Source organism: Mesoplodon densirostris, chromosome 18 (genome assembly GCF_025265405.1).
Source record: "Mesoplodon densirostris isolate mMesDen1 chromosome 18, mMesDen1 primary haplotype, whole genome shotgun sequence".
NCBI classification, from domain to species: Eukaryota; Metazoa; Chordata; class Mammalia; order Artiodactyla; family Ziphiidae; genus Mesoplodon; species Mesoplodon densirostris.
In genome coordinates, this window is record NC_082678.1 from 53,223,902 (window position 1) to 53,243,642 (window position 19,741).

At 39.3% G+C, this 19,741-nt stretch overlaps 1 protein-coding gene across 6 annotated transcripts in view; it reads right to left on the reverse strand.

The window, feature by feature from the left end:
- MYO1D (myosin ID) overlaps positions 1-19,741 on the reverse strand; it is a 348,552-nt gene that overhangs the window by 95,775 nt on the left and 233,036 nt on the right. For 4 of the 6 annotated variants that reach the window (XM_060082677.1, XM_060082679.1, XM_060082676.1 and 1 more), the window contains exon 21: positions 14,223-14,377. In XM_060082677.1, the coding sequence (XP_059938660.1) occupies positions 14,223-14,377 (155 nt within the window). Of the gene's footprint in view, positions 1-13,571; positions 13,609-14,083; positions 14,109-14,222; positions 14,378-19,741 lie in introns of those variants that run through there. The other 2 variants (XM_060082680.1, XM_060082681.1) reach the window with 2 other exon arrangements.

The window sequence follows — 19,741 nt, forward strand, 5'->3', positions numbered from 1 at the left end:
TCTCACTGCTACTGGCTTTCTTTATAGGTCTCATAACTAAGGAGATAGTTCTGGTGTTCTTGCACGAAAGGGGCATACGGATTCTTCTGGAGTCGTCCTTAAAGTCCACCTGTTTATAGTTGGAATCCATCTCTCCGCTTTTAAGCTGGAGAGCTGCCTTTATGGACACAGCCTCTAGATGTGGTTTTGAAGTCTTTTACTTACTATGAAAATGCTGATCTGAGCGGGAACCCCTACATCTTGTTGCCTTGTCTACTGAGAAGGAAAGTTTGAAGTTATTTCTAGTTCTTAAGTTGTTAAAAAAAAAAACAGTAAAGGAAAAGCTGCAACCCCCAGCATACAACATACCCATGGCTCTTCCAGCCCATAGCTCTTTTAGTTGCTAATTTAATATCTTGAAATACCTATTCACTTCTGTCCCCAGATGTATTACATTGCTTAGAGTGGTAATCCTGCAATTGGTATAAGACGAGAAGTATTCATAAAGGGAAGGAAACTGTAAGAGTTCTTCCTTTCCTTCATACAGAGGAGGACTAAGTTACCACCCTCTGGTGGGCAAGACGCACACATATTGGTAGGAAAGGGTTAGAAGTATCCTACGGCTAGAGAGCCCCATCAGCCAGCCTCCGTTTTCAACAATTATCTACTGGGAGTCTTCTGAGTGCCAGGGATGTTCTGAACACTAGGGAAACTGCAGTGAAATAGAAATAAATAGAAATAAAGTCTCTGCTTACATGGGGCTTATACTCTAGTTGGAATATATGCAATAAGCAAAAACTAAAGATACAGTGTCAGATGGAGATGAAAGCCATGGGGGAAAACTAAGCAGAGTAGGAGTCAGGCAGTTCTGGGGTGAGTGAACTGCTATTCTCTACGGGACAGTTAGGGAAGGCCTGATGAGGTGACATGTGAGCAGAGGTGAAGGATGTACCTCTCAGTGGACCTCTGGTTGAGCAACATTTCTAGTTTCCTGTACTAAGGAACGCTGGCATCTCTTTCTATGTTTTCATGTATATCTCTACTGGAAAGCAGAGGAGGGTGAATTGTGGTCACTCACTTTTCTGTCACCAGGAATCAGATGACTTCAATAATCATCATTTTAAATGGCCCCAATACTCCATTCAGAAGATGGACCATAATTGAATTAACCAATCGTCTATATAGTTGACCCTTGAACAACATAGGTTTGAACTGCCTGGATCTACTTATACGTGGATTTTTTTCAATAAATACTACAGAACCGCACGATTCCCCAGTTGGCTGAATCCACGGATAAGGAACTGTGGACACAGAGGGCCGACTAGGGGACTTGAACATCTGCGGATCTGCTGCCGGTGGGTCCTTGAACCAATCCTCCCTCGGATTCTGAGGGACAACTGTAGTTGTCTATCTACATTATTTTCAACGATCTCTATTTCACGTAAATATTTTTAGTTGTAATAGAAACTACTATGGCATTCAAGGAGAGCAGTTTGGGAATACAGATTACGAGCCAGGAAGATGGGTATCTGGGTTCAGGGGCAGGGGAGCGCGGATAATGAGGCAGGAACAGGAAGGCGTGCGCGTCAGAAGCACTGGACGGGGAGGGCCAGGAGCAGAGGCCTTTGGGAGGTGGCCTCACTCCGCCACCTTCACCCCTGCTCAGGAGGCCTCATCTCCGCTGGCCCCCGGGGCCATAACCGATGGTCTGCTTGTTCGTCTGGTTCTACCCATAGTTTTAGTGTGAGTTAAAAAGAACTTAAGCAAACTACAACAGAGAAGCAGGTCAAGCATTCAGTTAAATTCAGTAGCGGTGCTCCTTTAATTAAGCAGATGTTAAAGATACTGCTTATGAAAAACAAGAAGCAGATGGCACTGACTTCTGGCTTTCGTCCACAGAAACAGAACAGGAAAAATAAGAAGTTTCTGTACCTAAGATTGGGGTTATACTGAGGTTTCCAGCATCCAGACAGGCAAATGCCTGGACAGCTGCTTAGGGCAGATGGGTCCTTTGACAGCTTAATATTACAGAGTTTCTGGTAATTCTGGTAACTCTGTAGGGTGGCCAGTGTCAGGCCATCTGTTTACTAGTGGGCAGAAAAGCTCACTACCGGTAGGTAGTCACTGCTGAGCATGAGATACAAACCGAAAGTCAAGTCAGCCATTTTCATAACCTCTGCAAAGCAAACTGGCCTGGGAAACCACTGGCTTAACCACCACAAAGAAACCTCACCCGAGCTTCATGTGACCGACACAACGGGACCCCAGGGAACAGTAGTATTCCAAAAGGTTCTATTTGGGTTTATTTCAACTTTTTCAATGCCATGAGATAAATCATTCACTTAGAAAGCTCTTTTGTTCTTTTCTACTTTTCTAAACAGAAAAGGAAAATAACCATGAATTTAGAGCCATCTATAATATACCTGAAAACTAGCTGCCCTTTATTATTTAAATGAAAAAAATTTTAGATAAGTAACATATTTTTGTTGCAAAAGGTTTACAGTGAAAAATAAATCTCCCTCCTATACCTCCTATGCCTCTTTCTCCCAGTACCCCATCTCCCCTCTCCAGAGACAAACATAGTTACTCATTTCCTGAATGTCTTTCTGGATATAGTCTATAATATACATAATTGTGTGTGTGTGATATATATACATGCACACATATATATGTCCTTACAATTTTTTTTTTTTTTTGCGGTACGCGGGCCTCTCACTGTTGTGGCCTCTCCCGTTGCGGAGCACAGGCTCCGGACGCGCAGGCTCAGCGGCCATGGCTGACGGGCCAAGCTGCTCCGCGGCATGTGGGATCTTCCCGGACCGGGGCACGAACCGGTATCCCCTGCATTGGCAGGCTGACTCTCAACCACTGCGCCACCAGGGAAGCCCTGTCCTTACAATTTTTTAATTGGCTGTATTTAAAATGAACAAAGCATATTAAAAGCTCTGAGAAGTACTGCAGTAAAGAAACCTGTTGAACTTCATCAGTGAATCCTAAATATATTTGACTCTGGGACCCCTACCTTTCTGCTTTGGTATAACTTCCGGTCTGTGGAATGTAGCCAGGACTTGCTGGTATGGCCGGATCAGGTGTTTCTGGAGGGCGTCTGTTCTGAATGATCTGTGCTTGAGCCATGCTGGTTGTTAAATATTGTAAATGTCACCCCTTTGAATATACTTTATTAAAAGACTATCTTCAAATGTTTTAGAAAATATGAAATGTGTGCATGAGTTCTTGCAGAGGCAGAAATAATGGGTCCAGGTTAAGTAAAGACTGAAGGAGGTGAGAGAAAGGCTAACTTATATTTAGTTGGATTTAGTTTCAGATTAGTATAGAAGGAAGTGCCAGGAAAGGGCTGGCTTCAGCTCGTGAGAGAAGATGGTCATGAGAAATTCATTAGGTAGAGGAGAAAGCCATAAGCTTTAACATATTTGTTTTTTTTTTTTTTTTTTTTTCGGTATGCGGGCCTCTCACTGTTGTGGCCTCCCCCGTTGCGGAGCACAGGCTCCGGACGCGCAGGCTCCGGACGCGCAGGCTCAGTGGCCATGGCTCACGGGCCCAGCCGCTCCGCGGCATATGGGATCCTCCCAGACCGGGGCACGAACCCGTATCCCCTGCATCGGCAGGCGGACTCTCAACCACTTGCGCCACCAGGGAGGCCCCTGTTTTTGTTTTTAATCATGAAATATTTCAAACATCAGTGCATTTTTCATCTAGAAGTTTGATGAGTCTTTTTTAATATTTTCCATGTTTCTACTTTTGAACATCTAATTTAGTTATAATTGTTTTCATGTCTGGGTCTGCTAATTCTAACACCTTTGTCAGTTCTGGGTTGGTTTCAATTGGATGATGGTTTTCCCCTCATACTGGACTGCATTTTCCTGCCTATTTGTATGCCTGGTAATCTTTGATTGGATGCCAGACATTGTGAATTCTACCTTGTTGGGGGTGGATATTTTTGCATTGCTATACATATTCATGAGCTTTGTTCTAGGACACAGTTAAATTACTTGGTAGCAGTTTGATCCTTTTGGGTCTTGCTCTTAAGACTAGGTGGGACTTGAGGGGGATCCTACACAGATCTCTAGCCTTCTCTCTCTGTGCTCCTCTCTGGTACTTTGTCCTGCAAACTTTAGCTTACTTGGTCTCCCCAGACACATGCCTCCATCTTCTGAACCCAGGGAGTCCTTGTGCTTCCCCTGGGCTCCCCCTGCATGCACCATGGCCTGGAGCTCACCCAAGGCCGTGTGCTGGGGTAATTGTAGGGCTCACCTTGTTTGCTTTTCACCGCTCAGGGATCATTGCCCTTCACTGCCTGACGTCTACGGTCTTGAAAATGGCTGTTTCACAGATTTTGTCTTTGCACTGTTGTTGTTGTTTTAGGCATAAGGGTAAGGCTAGTCCCCCCCCGCCCTTTTTTAATGTAAAGTTTACTCCCATATTTTCCTTTTTTCTTCATATGGCTTTCCTTGTTTTCTTTGCTCCTTATTTTCGTCTTGCCTGTGCATAGTTCTCTTGCTGTTTTCTTTCTGGCTTATTATTTGCTTTGAGTGGGGGCAGTTATTTGCTGAAATGCAGCCCTAGAAGAGGTGAGGTTACCACGCTAGGGTCGTCCTACAGTTTCATTTCAGGCTGTTGACCTCACGTCATCCTCTCTCCAGACTGCAGCAGCCTCTGCCTGAGGCCACTTCTTCCCTCGGCTGACTCTGTCCTTCCTCTTCACCTTCCATACACTGGGGTCAGCATGACTTAGAAGTTCCTTAGGCCACAGGTGCTCTGGTGTATCCCTGTTACCATTTCTGCTCTAATGATTATGGTTGGCAGCTGCTTCTTATTTATTCCTATTTATTTATTCCTATTCCTATTTTACTGAAGAGTTATGAAGAATAATAAATATTCAATTTTATCAAATAGTACTTTTGTGCTCTATTATGAACTATTATGTGAATAGACAGACCTTTCTAATGGATAACCATCCTTGTATTCTTAGGGCACAGCCCTATATTCAACTATATGCCAATAAATAAACACACAAAGCGGTGACAAAAAAAAAAAGGAACTAAAAAAAAACCCAGTATGTTGACGGTCTTCTCTTCCTTCCATTTATAAATTTTAAAGACATTTAAAATTCTGACGTATATTCAAAGCATCCTGCGCCAGCCTCGCGGGCTTCCTCCCTGCAGAGCCTGTGAGCGACAGCCCTTCCCTCACACCTGACTGGGCCTCTGGGGCAAGGAGGTGCTGCACGAAAGGAAATCTGAGGTGCAGAGAAGTTAACTGCCTGGTCCATGATCACAGAACTACTGTGTGGGTGACAGGGTCTTGGTGCTCCGGCTGGGTGTCAGACCTGAGCCTCTGAGGTGGGAGAGCTGAATTCAGGACATTGGACCACCAGAGACCTCCCGGCCCCATGTGATATCAATCGGTGAGAACCCTCCCACAGATCTCCGTCTCAACACTAAGACCCAGCTCCACTCAACGACCAGCAAGCTCCAGTGCTGGACACCCCATACCAAATAACTAGCAAGACAGGAACACAACACCACCCATTAGCAGAGAGGTTGCCTAAAATCATAATAAGGTCACAGACACCCCAAAACACACCACCAGACACGGTCCTGCCCACCAGAAAGAAAAGATCAAGCCTCAACCATCAGAACACAGGCACCAGTCCCCTCCACCAGGAAGCCTACACAAGCCACTGAACCAACCTTACCCATCGGGGGCAGACACCAAAAACAGCAGGAGCTACAAACCTGCAGCCTGTGAAAAGGAGACCCCAACCACAGTAAGTTAAGCAAAATGAGAAGACAGAGAAATACACAGCAGATGAAGGAGCAAGGTAAAAACCCAACAGACCAAACAAATGAAGAGGAAATAGGCAGTCTACCTGAAAAAGAATTCACAGTAATGATAGTAAAGATGATCCAAAATCTTGGAAATAGAATGGAGAAAATACAAGAAACGTTTAACAAGGACCTAGAAGAACTAAAGAACAAACAAACAATGATGAGCAACACACTAAATGAAATTAAAAGTTCTCTAGAAGGAATCAATAGCAGAATAACTGAGGTAGAAGAACGGATAAGTGATCTGCAAGACAGAATGGTGGAAATCACTGCCATGGAACAGAATAAAGAAAAAAGAATGAAAAGAATTGAGTACAGTCTCAGAGACCTCTGGGACAATATTAAACGCACCAACATTCAAATTATAGGGATCCCAGAAGAAGAAGAGAAAAAGAAAGGGACTGAGAAAATATTTGAAGAGATTATCATTGAAAACTTCCCTAATATGGGAAAGGAAATAGTCAATCAAGTCCAGGAAGCTCAGAGAGTCCCATACAGGATAAATGCAAGGAGAAACATGCCAAGACACATATTAATCAAACTATTAAAAATTAAATACAAAGAAAAAATATTAAAAGCAGCAAGGGAAAAGCAACAAATAACATACAAGGGAATCCCCATAAAGTTAACAGCTGATCTTTCAGCAGAAACTCTGCAAGCCAGAAGGGAGTGGCAGGACATACTTAAAGTGATGAAAGAGAAAAACCTACAACCAAGATTACTCTACCCAGTGAGGATCTCATTCAGATTCGATGGAGAAATTAAAACCTTTACAGACAAGCAGAAGCTAAGAGAATTCAGCACCACCAAACCAGCTTCACAACAAATGCTAAAGGAACTTCTCTAGGTAGGAAAGAAAAAAGAAGGAAAAGACCTACAATAACAAATCCAAAACAATGAAGAAAATGGTAACAGGAACATACATATCGATAATTACCTTAAATGTAAATGGATTAAATGCTCCAACCAAAAGACATAGACTGGTTGAATGGATACAAAAACAAGACCTGTACATATGCTGTCTATAAGAGACCCACTTCAGATCTAGGGACACATACAGACTGAAAGTGAGGGGATGGAAATGGATATTCCATGCAAATGAAAATCAAAAGAAAGCTGGAGTATCAATTCTCATGTCAGACAAAATAGACTTTAAAATAAGACAAAGAACGACACTACATAATGATCAAGGCATCAATCCAAGAGGAAGATATAACAATTGTAAATATTTATGCATCCAACATAGGAGCACCTCAATACATAAGGCAAGTGTTAACAGCCATAAAAGGGAAATAGACAGTAACACAATAATAGTAGGAGACGTTAACAACCCACTTTCACTAATGGACAAATCAACCAAAATGAAAATAAATAAACACAAGCTTTAAATGACACATTAAACAAGATGGACTTAATTGATATTTATAGGACATTCCATCCGAAAACAACAGAATACACTTTCTTCTCAAGTGCTCATAGAACATTCTCCAGGATAGATCATATCTTGGGTCACAAATCAAGCCCTGGTAAATTTAAGAAAATTGAAATCATATCAAGTATCTTTTCCAACCACAACACTATAAGACTAGATATCAGTTACAGGAAAAAAACTGTAAAAAATACAAACATATGCAGGCTAAACAATACACTACTAAATAACCAAGAGATCACTGAAGAAATCAAAAAATACCTAGAAACAAATTACAATGAAAACACGATGACCCAAAACCTATGGGATGCAGCAAAAGCAGTTCTAAGAGGGGAGTTTATAGCAATACAATCCTACCTCAAGAAACAAGAAAAATCTCAAATAAACAACCTAACCTTACACCTAAAGCAATTAGAGAAAGAAGAACAAAAAAACGCGTTAAGTTAGCAGAAGGAAAGAAATCATAAAGACCAGATTAGAAATAATTGAAAAAGAAATGCAGGAAACAATAGCAAAGATCAATAAAATTAAAAGCTGCTGCTTTGAGAAGATAAAAAAATTGATGAGCCATTAGCCAGACTCATCAATTAAAAAAGGGGGAAGACTCAAATCAATAGAATTAGAAATGAAAAAGGAGAAGTAACAATAGACACTGCAGAAATACAAAGGATCATGAGAGATTACTACAAGCAACTATATGCCAATAAAATGGACAATGGAAGAAATGGACCAATTCTTAGAAAAGCACAACCTTCTGAGACTGAACCAGGAAGAAATAGAAAATATAAACAGACCAATCAAAAACACTGAAATTGACACTGTGATTAAAAATCTTCCAACAAACAAAATCCCAGGACCAGATGGCTTCACAGGCGAATTCTACCAAACATTTAGAGAAGAGCTAACACCTATCCTTCTCAAACTCTTCCAAAATATAGCAGAGGGAGGAACACTCCCAAACTCATTCTACGAGGCCACCATCACCCTGATTTCAAAACCAAAGATGCCACAAAAAAAGAAAACTACATAAATGGGTGTTGAATTTTGTCGAAAGCTTTCTCTGCATCTATTGAGATGATCATATGGTTTTTCTCCTTCAACTTGTTAATATGGTGTATCACATTGATTGATTTGCGTATATTGAAGAATCCTTGCATTCCTGGAATAAACCCCACTTGATCGTGGTGTATGATCCTTTTAATGTGCTGTTGGATTCTGTTTGCTAGTATTTTGTTGAGGATTTTTGCATCTATGTTCATCAGTGATATTGGCCTGTAGTTTTCTTTCTTTGTGACATCCTTGCCTGGTTTTGGTATCAAGGTGATGGTGGCCTCACAGAATGAGTTTGGGAGTGTTCCTTCCTCTGAAATTGTTTGGAAGAGTTTGAGAAGGATGGGTGTTAGCTCTTCTCTAAATGTTTGATAGAATTCACCTGTGAAGCCATCTGGTCCCGGGCTTTTGTTTCTTGGAAGATTTTTAATCACAGTTTCAATTTCAGTGCTTGTGATTGGTCTATTCATATTTTCTATTTCTTCCTGATTCAGTCTTGGCAGGTTGTGCATTTCTAAGAATTTGTCCATTTCTTCCAGGTTGTCCATTTTATTGGCATACAGTTGCTTGTAGTAATCTCTCATGATCTTTTGTATTTCTGCAGTGTCAGTTGTTACTTCTCCTTTTTCATTTCTAATTCTATTGATTTGAGTCTTCTCTCTTTTTTTCTTGATGAGTCTGGCTAATGGTTTGTCTATTTTGTTTATCTTCTCAAAGAACCAGCTTTTAGTTTTATTGATAGAACTACCATATGATCCAGCAATCCCACTACTAGGCATATACCCTGAGAAAACCATAATTCAAAAAGAGACATGTACCAAAATGTTCATTGCAGCTCTATTCACAATAGCCCGGAGCTGGAAACAACCTAAGTGTCCATCATCGGATGAATGGATAAAGAAGATGTGGCACATATATACAATGGAATATAACTCAGCCATAAAAAGAAACGAAACTGAGCTATTTGTAATGAGGTGGATAGACCTAGAGTCTGTCATACAGAGTGAAGTAAGTCAGAAAGAGAAAGACAAATACCGTATGCTAACACATATATATGGAATTAAAAAAAAATGTCATGAAGAACCTAGGGGTAAAACGGGAATAAAGACACAGACCTAATTGAGAATGGACCTGAGGATATGGGGAGGGGGAAGGGTAAGCTGTGACAAAGCGAAAGAGAGGCATGGACATATATACACTACCAAACGTAAGGTAGATAGATAGTGGGAAGCAGCTGCAGAGCACAGGGAGATCAGCTCGGAGCTTTGTGACCGCCTGGAGGGGTGGGATGGGGAGGGTGCGAGGGAGGGAGATGCATGAGAGAAGGGATGTGGGAACAGATGTATATGTATGACTGATTCACTTTGTTATAAAGCAGAAACTAAAAAAAAAAAAAAAAAAAAAAAAAAAGTAAAAACACAAAAAAAAAAACAGAAAAAAAAAAAAAGAAAACTACAGGCCAATATCATTGATGAACATAGATGCAAAAATCCTCAGCAAAATACTAGCAAACAGAATCCAACAGCACATTAAAAGGATCATACACTATGACCAACTGGGGTTTAACCCAGGAATGCAAGGATTCTTCAATATATGCAAATCAATCAGTATGATAAACCAAATTAACAAATTGAAGGATAAAAAGCATATGATGATCTCAATAGATGCAGAAAAAGCTTTTGATAAAATTCAGCACCCACTTATGATAAAAACTCTCCAGAAAGTAGGCATAGAGGGAAGTTGTCTCAACATAATAAAGGCCATATATGAAACACCCACAGCCAACATTGTTCTCAATGGTGAAAACCTGAAACCATTTCCACTAAAATCAGGAACAAGACAAGGTTGCCCACTCTCACGACTATTATTCAACATAGTTTTGGAAGTTTTAGCCACAGCAATCAGAGAAGAAAAAGAAATAAAAGGAATCCAAATGGGAAAAGAAGTAAAACTGTCACTGTTTGCAGATGACATGATACTATACATAGAGAATCCTAAAGATGATAACAGAAAACTACTAGAGCTCATCAATGAATTTGGTAAAGTAGCAGGAGACAAAATTAATGTATGGAAATCTCTTGCATTCCTACACATTAATGATGAAGAATCTGAAAGAGAAATTAAGGAAACACTCCCATTTACCACTGCAACAAAAATAATAAAATACCTAGGAATAAACCTACCTAAGGAGACAAAAGACCTGTATGCAGAAAACTATAAGACACCGATGAAAGAAATTAAAGATGATACAAACAAATGGAGAGATATACCATGTCCTTGGATTGGAAGAATCAACATTGTGAAAATGACTATACTACCTAAAGCAATCTACAGATTCAGTGCAATCCCTATCAAACTACCAATGGCATTTTTCACAGAACTAGAAGAAAAAATTTCACAATTTGTATGGAAACACAAAAGACCCCAAATAGCCAAAGTAATCTTTAGAAAGAAAAACGGAGCTGGAAGAATCAGGCTCCCTGACTTCAGACTCTACTACAAAGCTACAGTAATCAAGACAGTATGGTACTGGCACAAAAACAAAAATATACATCAAAGGAACAGGATAGAAAGCCCAGAGATAAACCCATGCACGTATGGTCGCCTTATCTTTGATAAAGGAGGGAAGAAAATACAATGGAGAAAAGACAGCCTCTTCAATAAGTGGTGCTGGAAAAACTGGACAGCTACATGTAAAAGAATGAAATTAGAACACTCCCTAATACCATACACAAGAACAAACTCAAAATGGATTAAAGACATAAATGTAAGGCCAGACACTATAAAACTCTTAGAGGAAAACACAGGCAGAACACTCTATGACATAAATCACAGCAAGATCCTTTTTGACCCACCTCCTAGAGAAAGGGTAATGAAAACAAAAATAAACAAATGGGACCTAATGAAACTTAAAAGCTTTTTCACAGCAAAGGAAACCATAAACAAGATGAAATGACAACCCTCAGAATGGGAGAAAATATTTGGAAATGAAGCAACTGACAAAGGATGAATCTCCAAAATATACAAGCAGCTCATGCAGCTCAATATCAAAAAAACCCAAACAACCCAATCCAAAAATGGGCAGAAGACCTAAATAGACATTTCTCCAAAAGAAGATATACAGATTGCCAACAAATACATGAAAGGATGCTCAACATCACGAATCATTAGAGAAATGTAAATCAAAACTACAATGAGGTACCACCTCACACTGGTCAGAATGGCCATCATCAAAAAGTCTACGAACAATAAATGCTGGAGAGGGTGTGGAGGAAAGGGAACCCTCTTGCAGTGTTGGTGGGAATGTAAATTGATACAGCCACTATGGACAACAGTATGGAGGTTCCTTAAAAAACTAAAAAGAGAACTACCATACGACCCAGCAATCCCACTACTGGGCATATACCCAGAGAAAACCATAATTCACAAAGAGTCATGTACCACAATGTTCATTGCAGCACTATTTATAATAGCCAGGACATGGAAGCAACCTAAGTGTCCATCGACAGATGAATGGATAAAGATGTGGCATATATGTATAATGGAATATTACTCAGCCATAAAAAGAAACGAAATTGAGTTATTTGTAGTGAGGTGGATGGACCTAGATTCTGTCATACAGAGTGAAGTAAGTCAGAAAGAGAAAAACAAATACCATATGCTAACACACATATATATATATGGAACCAAAAAAAAAAGTTGCTGAAGAACCTAGGGGCAGGACAGGAACAAAGACGCAGACGTAGGGAATGGACTTGAGGACACGGGGAGGGGGAAGGGTAAGCTGGGACAAAGTGAGAGAGTGGCATGGACATATATACACTACCAAATGTAAAACAGATAGGTAGTGGGAAGCAGCTGCATAGCACAGGGAGATCAGCTTGGTCCTTTGTCACTACCTAGAGAGGTGGGATAGGGAGGGTGGGAGGGAGATGCAAGAGGGAGGGGATATGGGGATATATGTATGCATATAGCTGATTCATTCTGTGATACAGCAGAAAGTAACACACCACTGTAAAGCAATTATATTCCAATAAAGATATCAAAAAAATTCTTACATATATTCGAGATAGAAATGTATCTCAGAACACATGCTAGGAAAAGAAAGCAGTTGATGGATTCTAGAACCAGATTCACATATTTCCACCACTTGTGGAGGCATTTAACAGTGGTTAGAATTTGAGAAACAAGGACTCAGATTGAGAAAAAATATTTCAGTTTCCCAGGCAAAAACTATTTACTACTACAGGCATCCAAATGAAAGGTAAAGATTAAAATCCCTTTGATTATCCATACTTTGCTGTAACTACATATTAGGAGGAAAATAGGCCTGTTTATTTGAGTTATAGACTTTATTGTAGAGATGACTTCTCCATGTCTTTCCCTTCCATTCTAAACTCTTCAGTATTTCTCTTACTTTATAATTATTTGGCAGATGGAAGGGAATTTTTCAAAGACCTATATGTTTACTATTGTCTTTTGGTAATTCCTTAGTTGTATCTTATTTTTTTCCCATCAGATGACCATGAAACATTATTTTATTATAGCATTTAAAAACATTTAATTATATAAGATATTTAAAGATCTGTTTCGATCTAGGATACAAGGTTTAAGAACATATAATAAATGGCCTGTGCAGCTCACTTTTAAAATTATACACCATACATTTATCAGTAAAAAGGAACACAGCAGAATTAGACGTGTGGACATCAGATTCTAAATATGCCTTTGTTTAGCGAAAAGCCATGTCTAAACTTAAAGGAAAAGAAATACTCATGAGGAACTAGATTACTGTTGGCAACTTAGTAAATGTCTTTTAGGAAGAAAAGGAACTGGACACTGGGCTCATTTCTCAGTCCCTGAGTTTGGAGGAGTGGTCTCCTTCTGGCATCAGGGTGGTGGGGTGGCAGAGACAGTGTGCCACAATGGGAAGAACATCTGAGTTTGGAGTCAGAGAAACACCCAACTCCAAATACTCCATGACCTCCTTTGGGAAGAGAAACCCCATCTCTAAAACAACTCTAATAAATAACCAGACAAGTCATTTCTCTGTTTAAAATTATCCATTCACTGGTCCCCATCACCATCAGGGTCTGCTCCCCGTTTATATCTCTCACATCACTGTTCACTACACAGACATAAACAACCACCCCAGGTATCGCCTAGGGCTACTATGAAGTTCTCAGACAATGCCACATTCCCTCATGACTCCATGTTTTTGCAGAGGTAACTGCCTCTTCAGAATTCCTTTAGTCAAAATAAGGTCATTAAGGTGAGTCTTAATCCAACATGACTGGTATCCTTAAAGGAAGAAGAAATTTGGACATAGTCATGTACAGAAGGAAGACCATGTGAAGACACAGAGAGAAGATGGCCATCTACAAGCCAAGAAGAGTGGCCTCAGAAGAAACAAACCCTGCACACACCTTGATCTCAAAATCTAGCCTCCAGAATTGTGAGAAAATAAACCACTTTATTAAAAAACAAAAAAAAGAATCCCTTTAGTCTTTGTGGACCTACATGTCATCCTAAACCTGCCTTCTAATTTGTTTATATTCATAGTAGCTACTCTAACTGATTATATGTGGGGTAAATGAGAAGCTGTGACAATAAGAAGATAAAGTAAGTTTTCAGTCTTTTGGATTTAATTACATTTGGATTGGCAGTGAAGAAATCACCATTGGGGGAATCTCTCATTGCTGGTTCAGCTGGAGGCTGGAAAAGTAGACGATCATCCCTAATCTTGAAACTAAGGCTGGATGCTAATTGTGCCTTCTGGGAAACAGATGATTTAAGTTTTCCTTAAGAAGGAAAATAATTCAGTACACTAAAATTGGCACAAAACAAGTTCAGTGAGAATTATGATGAAAGATTTCATATATATTCAACTTAGTTAAACAAAAATCAAACTTTACCTCTTGAAATGATTCACCAGGACTCCAACCAGCTCTCCAATTCGACTCTCATGGGTTGGCTGTTTGCTGAAGAGACAGACGATGAGGTCTTTGTTGTCTTTTGTATGGAACACTACCAGTTGGTCCTTCCCATTGGAGACGCTCAGACCAGTCAACTGCAAAGAGACAAGGCATGGAAGCTGTAAGGGTGGTTCTCAAAAGAATGAATTTAAAAATAGTTTGTAATGGTTCTACTCAGTAACTCTGATGACATTAATCCTTATCGAGCTTCATGAAACAAGCAGATGAAAGGAAATAATAAAGATAAGAACAAAAATTAACAAAATTAAAAGCAGAAAAACAGTAGAGTAAAATCAATGAAACAAAAAGCTGGTTCTGTCAAAAGATAAATACAACTGCTGAATCTCTAGTCTGAAGAATAAAAGAGAGAAGACCTAATTACCCATATCAGAAATGGAAGAGGGGCTATTACTACAGACCACATAGACATTAAAAGGATAATAAAGGAATATTTACAACAACTTTATGCACATAAGTTCAACAACTTAGACAAAACCAAACAATTCCTTGAAAGCCATAAACTACCAAAATTCACCCAAGAAGAAATAGATAACCTGAATACTGCTATATCTATTAAAGAAATTAAATTTGTAGTTAAGAACCTTTCAAAAAAGAAAACTCCAGAAGGCTCAGATGATTGCCTTGGTAAATTCTACGAAATATTTAAAGAAGAAATAACACCAATTCTCCACATCTCTTCTAGAAAACGGAAGAGAAGGGAACACTTCACAACTCATTTTATGAGCACTGTCCTGATGCCAAAAACAGACAAAGGCAGTACAAGAAAACTACAAACCAATATCCAATATCCTTCATGAACATGGATGTAATTAGAATGGCCAAAATATCAGCAAATCAAATCCAAAAATACATAAAAACAAAAATGCATCATGACCAAGTGGAGATAATCTAAGAAATACATAGCTAGTTTTGTATTAAAAATATCAATCAATGTAATCCATCATAGCAACAGAAAAAAAAAACAAAGCTACACTATTTACAACTGTCAGGACATGGAAGCAACCTGATGTCCACTGACAGATGAATGCATAAAGAAGATGTGGCATATATATACGCAATGGAATATTACGCAGCCATAAAAAGAAACAAAATTGACTTATTTGTAGTGAGGTGGGTGGACCTAGAGTCTGTCAGAGTGAAGTAAGTTAGAATGAGAAAAACAAATACTGTGTGCTAACGCACATATATGGAATCTAAAAAAAAACGGTACTGATGAACCTAGTGGCAGGGCAGGAATAAAGACGCAGACGTAGAGAATGGACTTGAGGACACGGGAAAGGGGAAGCTGGGACAAAGTGAGAGAGTAGCAATGACATATGCACTACCACATGTAAAATGGATGGCTAGTGGGAAGCTGCTCCATTGCACAGGGAGATCAGCTTGATGCTTTGTGACAACCTAGAGGGGTGGGATAGGGAGGGTGGGAGGGAGATGCAAGAGGGAGGGGATATGGGGATATATGTATACTTATAGCTGATTCACTTTGTTATACAGCAGAAACTAACACAAAATTGTAAAGCAATTATACTCCAATAAAGATATATAAAAAAAGAAAGCTATCATATCAATTGACGCAGAAAAAGCATTTGACAAAATTCAACATCCACTCATGATATAAATCTCTCAGCAAACAGGATTAGAAGAGAATTCAACCTATGAATGACATCTACAAAAACGCCACAGCTGACATCTTACTAAGTGGTGAAAGACTGAATGTTTTCCCCAAAGATCAGGAGCAATGTAAGGGTTTCTACTGTTACTGCTGCTGGGCAACTTCATACTGGAAGCCCTAGCCAGTGCCTTAAGGCAGGTTTAAATAAATTAAAAGGCATACAGTTTAAAAGGGAAGAAACAAATGACTTTATTTTCAGATTACATGATCATCTATGTAGAAAATCCCAAGGAATTTACAAAATAGCTCTCAGAACTAATTAGTGGGTTTGGCAAGGTCACAAAACACAAGGTCAACAGACAAAAATATTTCTGTATACCAGCAATGAAAAACTGGAAACAGAAATTTATTATTTATTATTTATTATTTTATTTATTATTATTATTATTATTATTTTTTTGCGGTATGCGGGCCCCTCATCGCTGCGGAGCACAGGCTCCACGGCCATGGCTCACGGGCCCAGCCGCCCCGCGGCACGTGGGATCTTCCCAGACCGGGGCACGAACCCGTGTCCCCTGTATCAGCAAGCGGACTCCCAACCACTGAGCCACCAGGGAAGCCCCATGGAAACAGAAATTTAAAACCAAAACCATCCACAACTTCAAAACCAAAAATACTTAGATATAAATATAACAAAATATGTGTAAGACCTGTAAGCTGAAAACTATGAGATGTTGATGAAAGAAATTAAATGAACATGCTGATGACAGGAATAAAAGAAAATCTAAATACACAGAGAGGAATAATGTGTTCATGGTTTGGAAAACTCAATATTGTTGAATACTGCCAATTTCCCCCAAATCGATCTATAGATTTAATGCAATCCCAACCAAAATCCCAGCAGAATTTTTGGTAGATATCAACGAGCTGATTCTAAAATGTATATGGAAAGGCAAAGGAACCAGAGTAGCCAAAACAATTTGAAAAAGAACAAAGCTGGAGGACTCACAGTAGCTGATTTTCTTACTATAAAGCTACAGTAATCAAGACAATGTAATTGTCAAAAGGATTGTCAAAGGGATAAAAACATAGATCAGTGGGAACAGAATGGAGAGTCAGATATAGTCTCACACAAATATGACCGATTGATTTTTCACAAAGATGCAAAGGCAGTTCAACGGAGAAAGGATACTTTGGACATTTGGATAACTCAGAACATTTGGACATCCACATGCCAAAAGAAATAAACATTGACCTAAATCTCACACCTCATGAAAAATTAATTCAAAATGGGTCATAGATCTAAGTGTAAAATGTAAAACCATAAAACTTTTAGAAGAAAACACAGGAGAAAATCTCTGTGACCTTGGATTGGGCAAAGATTTCTTAGAAATGACACCAAAAGCACAACCCATAAAAGAAAAAAAACTGTTAAACTAAACTTCATAAAATTTAGAACTTTTCTCTAAGAAAGACATTGGTAGGAGAACGGAAAGACTGCCCACAGACTGGGAGAAAATATTTGCAGAGATATATCTGATAAAGGACCTGTGTCCAGAATATATAAAGAACTCTTAAAACTCAACAACAAGAGAGCAAACAAGTCAACTTAAAATGGGCAAAAGATTTGAAGTCACTTCACCAAAGACCTATGGGTGGCAAATAGGTGCTCAACATCACTAGGCACTATAGAAATGCAAATTAAGACTCTAACAAGATATCACCACAAGCCTATCAGAAGGGCCAAAATAAAAACAAAACAAAGAAGAAAAACAACAAAAGTGACAATACCAAAGAGGATGTAGAACAATCAACTCTCATACATTGTTGGTGGGAATGTAAAATGGTACGATCACTGGGAAAACAGTTGGACAGTTACTCAAAAAGTTAAACATAGAATTACCACATCAACCAGAAATCTCGGTCCTAGGCATTTATCCCAGAGAAATAAAAATTTATGTTCACACAAAAACTTACACATGAATGTTTACAGCAGCTCTATTCATAACTGCCCCCAAACCACCAGAATATCCATCAATAGGTGAATAAGCAAACTGTGATACATCTATACAATGGAATGCTATTCAGCAATAAAAAGGAATGAACTAATAATACAAATTATTGATATACATCACCATGGTTTATTTTCAAAGGCATCATGCTGAGTGAGAGCAGCCAGTCTCAAAAGGTTACATACTCCACGACTCCATTTATGTGATATTCTAGAATACAGTTGTCAGGGATTGGGGTCAGGGGGAGTCTGATACAAAGGAGTTTTTTGGGGGTAACGGAATGACTCTGTATCCTCATTGTGGTGGTGGTTACAGAAATCTATGCATGTATTAAGACCCACAGACCTGTATACAATCACCACTACCAAAAGCCAATTTTATTTATTATACGCAAATTTAAAAAATATAGCTCCTTGGTTATTTTGATCCCTAGATCTACCTTGGTCAATAAAGCAGAAACCCGAGTGATTTCTTGTTCTGTGGTTTGTTCTTCTATTGCAGAAAATACCAAAGTGCCACCTCCTGGCTGCCACAGGTGCTGTCAGTCTGGCAATCAGCATTGACAGGAGACCCACTGGGGGCAATGCAGAGTGCCAGGCAGCCTGGGGGTGGGGATGGAAGTACCAAAGATGCAGAAGGTATAATCTCTGTTCTAGGGGGATTCATGATCCAGCTGGATGAGTGGAAGAGACAAATACCCAACAACTGAGGAACACTTTAACAGTTCATACGTTTGGAAGATCATTTAGTCTCATGCCCGTATTTTACAGATAAGAAAACTGAGGCTCAAAGAAGTTAGCTGATTTGCAGACCCTGAAACTGGCTGCAGACTGACCCAGACCCATGTTCTTTCTATCACAGTAGGCTTTTCCAAATATCATGTACAAATGAACATAAGCTGTAAAAATAAGTATCCCTAAATGTCACATAAATAAATTTTCACAGGAGGTGAGTTCTTAGGTTGATTTTAAAGAATACCAGGGTCATAGCTCAATGGAGAGAAGGGAAAATATTCAAGGAGGTGGAAATCATTTCACAAACCTACGTTAGATCATGGGTTTTCTGAGGCCATGGATAAGAGAATGTATCAATCTTTCTGACACTTAGATGATTTTTTTTTTTGGTTTGGTTTGGTGTACACTGGCTTTTTGTAAAGTTCCTTTTAAAAATATCTTATTGAAGTATAGTTGATTTACAGTGTTGTGTCAATTTCTGCTGTACAGCAAAGTGAGTCAGTTATACATATATATACTCTTTTTCATTTCTTTTCCACTATGGTTTATCAAAGGATATTGAATATAGTTCCCTGTGCTATACAGTAGGAACTTGTTGTTTATCCATCCTATATATACTAGTTTGCATCTGTTAACCCCAAACTCCCAATCCTTCCCTCCCCCACCCCCAGATGATTTTTATATGAGTAAATTAAAAATACCATTTTTGTTTAAAAAAACATGTTATGTCTATGATCCTTCTCTCTCATTTATTTTATATACAAAATTCAAAATGAAATTTATGTAGCACTTCACAGGAGAGCTTGATTAAAGCCTAATAAAATGAGAATTCTAACAGCACTAACTCTGCCTGCATATTCCAGGAACATTAGCTGCAGGGGTCCGGGGAAAGGGACCGATTCAGCAGTGAATGCTGAAACCATCCAGATAGACGGTCCCCTCCTGGATGCTGTCGGGCTAGAGCAGAGGCACCTATGACTGTTTTCTCAGCCACCTTCCCACCTCAGTGTGTGGAATTCCCTTCCTGCCCTTCCCTATTCCGCCCTACCTGAGTGGCTTCACCTGGATGGGCATAGGAAT